Source organism: Vulpes vulpes, chromosome 9, assembly GCF_048418805.1.
Source record: "Vulpes vulpes isolate BD-2025 chromosome 9, VulVul3, whole genome shotgun sequence".
In the NCBI taxonomy this organism is placed as follows: domain Eukaryota; kingdom Metazoa; phylum Chordata; class Mammalia; order Carnivora; family Canidae; genus Vulpes; species Vulpes vulpes.
The window spans coordinates 40790472-40793943 of record NC_132788.1 but is presented as its reverse complement, the minus strand read 5'-3'; the positions used below and the strand labels follow the sequence as shown (position 1 = coordinate 40793943).

The 3472-nt window shown below is 61.9% G+C and overlaps 1 protein-coding gene across 1 annotated transcript; it reads right to left on the bottom strand.

Annotated features, from left to right (window-relative positions):
- Positions 1-236: 236 nt before the first annotated feature.
- GSX1 (GS homeobox 1) lies at positions 237-2612 on the bottom strand. Its single transcript, XM_025996602.2, has 2 exons — positions 2040-2612; positions 237-1592 (listed from the first exon to the last, which is right to left on the bottom strand). The coding sequence occupies exons 1-2, from the start codon at positions 2449-2451 to the stop codon at positions 1213-1215; spliced, it is 792 nt and encodes a 263-aa protein (XP_025852387.1). The 5' UTR covers positions 2452-2612; the 3' UTR covers positions 237-1212.
- Positions 2613-3472: the final 860 nt, after the last annotated feature.

Below are 3472 nucleotides of genomic sequence, written 5' to 3'. Positions count from 1 at the left end.
TCCCCCGCACTGGTGCACCTGGGAACCCAGACTAGGGAACGCCCGGGGCCAGTGGGGCACAGGAGTTAGAATCCTCGCGGCGCTGAGGGTGCAGACGGGGCTGGTGGAGCAGCAAGTAAGGAGCTGAGCGTGGAGCTCCGACCTGCTACCCCATTCCTGCTCTGCCCCAGCAAGAAGCCCCAACCCAGGTCGACGCCTGTCCAGTCCAGAGTGGAGGCCTGGGGTCCAGAGCCACGTGGATTTCTAAGAAAAAAAAAGTTTATTTAAAATTTTGTACATAAATAAATAAATAAATATCTTCTGGTATTACAGAAACCATACAACGACAAACTAGACCAGGACGGGGTGGGGGTCTGGGGTCTAGGGAGGAGAAAGGTCGCCAGAGGCGGAGAGCTGGAGTCTCATTTGGGGAAATGCGAAGCGTCTCCGAAACAAAGCGAGTCAGTTTCCCCGACACGGATACTACGGGCGACAATTTCTCTCGTGGGAGAGGAACTGCAGGGACAGCAAGGCCTGACTGCGTGTTAAATGGGCCCACTGACCTTCCAATGCGCCCCTCGAGGAGGGGAACAGAAAGGAAAAGAAAAGCAGTAACAAGAGTTCATAAATTGTATGTATGTGGGGGGAGGCGCGGTGGATAAACGACGGCAGTGAAGAAGTAGGGACGCAGAGAAAGAAGTAAAAAAAAAAAAAAAGAGGGTGGGGTTGGGTGGGGTTAGCGAGCGGGCCTCTGAGGGTTAGGAGGCCCAGCGTGACCCAGGGTGGGGGCGGGGGGGGGTAGAGGACGTGAGAAAGCCTGAACCCGTCCAGAGAGGTCGGGCGAGGAGGCGCCCGCGGCCAGCAAGGCGCAGGGCCGGCCGGCATGCCCTCCAGTGCCGCGGTGCTGCATGGCTGAGGACTCCAGCGCTTGCAGGATTCACAACTTGGAGTTCACTTTGGACGGCCGAGAGCCCTGGGGTGGGAATACCAGCGTCAGGTTTCTGCAAAGCCCTTGGCGCTGCCCAGGGCCCACGGCGTCGGCAAACCCTTGCCAAACCCGTGCGTGGCCGCGGTTGGGCAGCGGGTGCCTGGGAACAGGTGCTTTGTCCCAGGACCAGTCTCTGAGACGCGGGGAGGGCCTGGGGTGGGCGACCTGGGGAGGTGTGCGCGTCCCAGGACCAGTCTCGGAGACGCGGGGAGGGCCTGGGGTGGGCGACCTGGGGAGGCGTGCGCCTAGGGAGTGACCGTGAGATCCCGGTCGTCTTTCCCCGAAGAGGACGGAGACATGGGCAATTCGTCGTCATCCTCGGAGCACTTGGCTGAGGAGAGCGACGCGCATTTGCAGCTTTGCGGCGCGCCAGTGCCGGCACCCGCGCTCCCGCCGCCGCCGCGGTGGTTGCTGCCTTTGCCCTCCTTCTTGTGCTTCACCCGGCGGTTCTGGAACCAGATCTTCACCTGCTTCTCGGACAGATTCAGGTAGGTAGCGATCTCAATGCGGCGTAGGCGGGACAGGTACATGTTAGAGGCGAACTCGCGCTCCAGCTCTAGCAGCTGCGTGCTGGTGAACGCGGTGCGCATCCTCTTGCTGCTGGGCAGCTGGTTGGAGCTGCTGTCTGGAGGGGGGCGGGGGGGTGCAGAGAGGGAAGCGATCAGACTCCCGCGCTGTGGGCACAAGACCAGTAGAATCCCGGGACTTTGGTCTTTCATCCACCTCTTTGCCCCAAACCAGACGCACAGCAGCGTGAATGCCGGCGCCTCCGTGCTGAGTCTCGGGACCCAAATACTCGGAGTCACGCAATCTTGGCACTGCTTTACCGAGCGCCCCGAACCTCAGCCTTCGCTCGCTCTTGCGCGTCACCTCCAAAACTTGGACCTTCTGCCCTCACCCTCCCTCCTGGGTTCTGTCCCAGCCCTCCCTCGGCACCCCCCCCCCCACTGCCCCTCTCGGGGTCCCAGCATCACTTTCATCACCTCCCAGGGACCCTCACCCCCCATCCCTGGCTCGCCAACCCTCATCAGATCACCTGTGCTTGCCCCATTGCGCAGCGGATTCGGCTTACCCACGGAGATGCAGTGGAACTGCCTGGGGTCGGGCAGCGGATACGAGGTCTGGTAGAGCGCGGCGGCTGCCGCGGCGGCGGCGGGGCCGTGAGCGACCCCGGGCGACACGGCCGAGTGCTGGCGGCCTAGGGGCGCGTGGCAGTACTGTGAGCCGAAGGGCGGGAAGGATGCCTTGAGCAGAGGCAGCGCGGGCGGCCCCGGGGGCCCGTGCAGCTGGGAGGCGGTGACGCAAAGCGGGCACACGCACAGCAGCCCGGCCTTGCGCGCGTGGCAGGCGCCGGGCGAGAGGCCGTGCAGTGCGTGTGGCGGGGGCACGGCGTAGGGAAACAGCGGCGGCGGGCTGCCCTCCGGGGCCTTCTTCTCGCCTGCCTCGCGCAGCACCAGCGAGTCCACCAGGAAGGAGCGCGGCATGGCCCCGGTGCGCGGTCGCCCCGCCGCCAGCCGGCTCCCCGCGCCCCGCGGACTTCGGGGCTCCCCACGCCCTTCCCCGGGCTGCGGCCGCGGGCTGTTGCCTGTTCCCGGGAGGCGAAAGGCGCCGCGGAGGCCGGGGCTGAAGCTGCTGCCGCTGCTGCCGCGGGCGCCGCCCGGAGAGCTCGGGGTGCTGGCCAGCGCTAGTGGTGCTGAAAGGCGCCGACGGCGCCGCTTAAATAGGACTATTGCCATGTGATGGGCTACGCCAGGAGCGGCCGGGGCCTCTCAATAGGGTTTTTGTGCCTTTTCTCTTGGCATTCACTCTGCACGCTTCCTCATTATTTCACTTGTTAACTAAATGAACTGCATAATGTACTCTATTCTTGTCAACCCCACCCACGCCGTAACAGGCGCCCTCGCCCCCTCCTCTCCCTTTTGCGGGTTTATTTTCTCATTCTCTTGCGATTTAATATTCTTTTCTTTCTCTTTATTCCTTACTCCCCTTTGGCTTTGCATTGGCGATCGGCTGGTTTATCTTATTGATTTTGTACCCCCGCTGTCTCGCTTCCACAGATTCCCATGGGCGCACACCCCATCTCTCCGCGCACTCAGTGGCCCTCGCCCCCTTCCCTCATCTACCCTTGCACCCCAAGATCATGCTCTCTCCAATCAATTGGCTCAGTTCTACGTTCTGCACCCCGCAGGTGTCTCTACAGCCGGTCTCGGATTTCCACCTGTGGAATTCTTTCCCCTCTTCCTGCGTGGGAGGACCGGAGCTAGTGCGGGGAGGATGCGCTGCTGCGGAGAGGGGCAAAGAGCTTAGGATCCCTTATCCAGCACTGGCCCCAACGCTGTCTTTCTGTTTTAAGTTTTTTCCAAAAGTCTTAACTTTGATGCTGCCCTTAATGCCCAGTCTTTGTTCGGTACATGCTAGTCGGTCAGACTTTTCCTTTAAACGACAGGGTTGTGGATGTAAAGTGGAGAACAGTCTCTGAGAGTCACGGACGGAGACAAGGCATGG

What these genes read in the sequence shown, in the direction of transcription:
- GSX1 (XM_025996602.2), bottom strand. Translation starts at nt 2,451, where the DNA reads ATGCCGCGCTCCTTCCTGGTGGACTCGCTGGTGCTGCGCGAGGCAGGC. An exon ending in GTTCCACTGCATCTCCGTGG is followed by an intron (nt 1,593 to 2,039) that starts GTAAGCCGAATC and finishes GCCCCCCTCCAG; the next exon opens with ACAGCAGCTCCAACCAGCTG.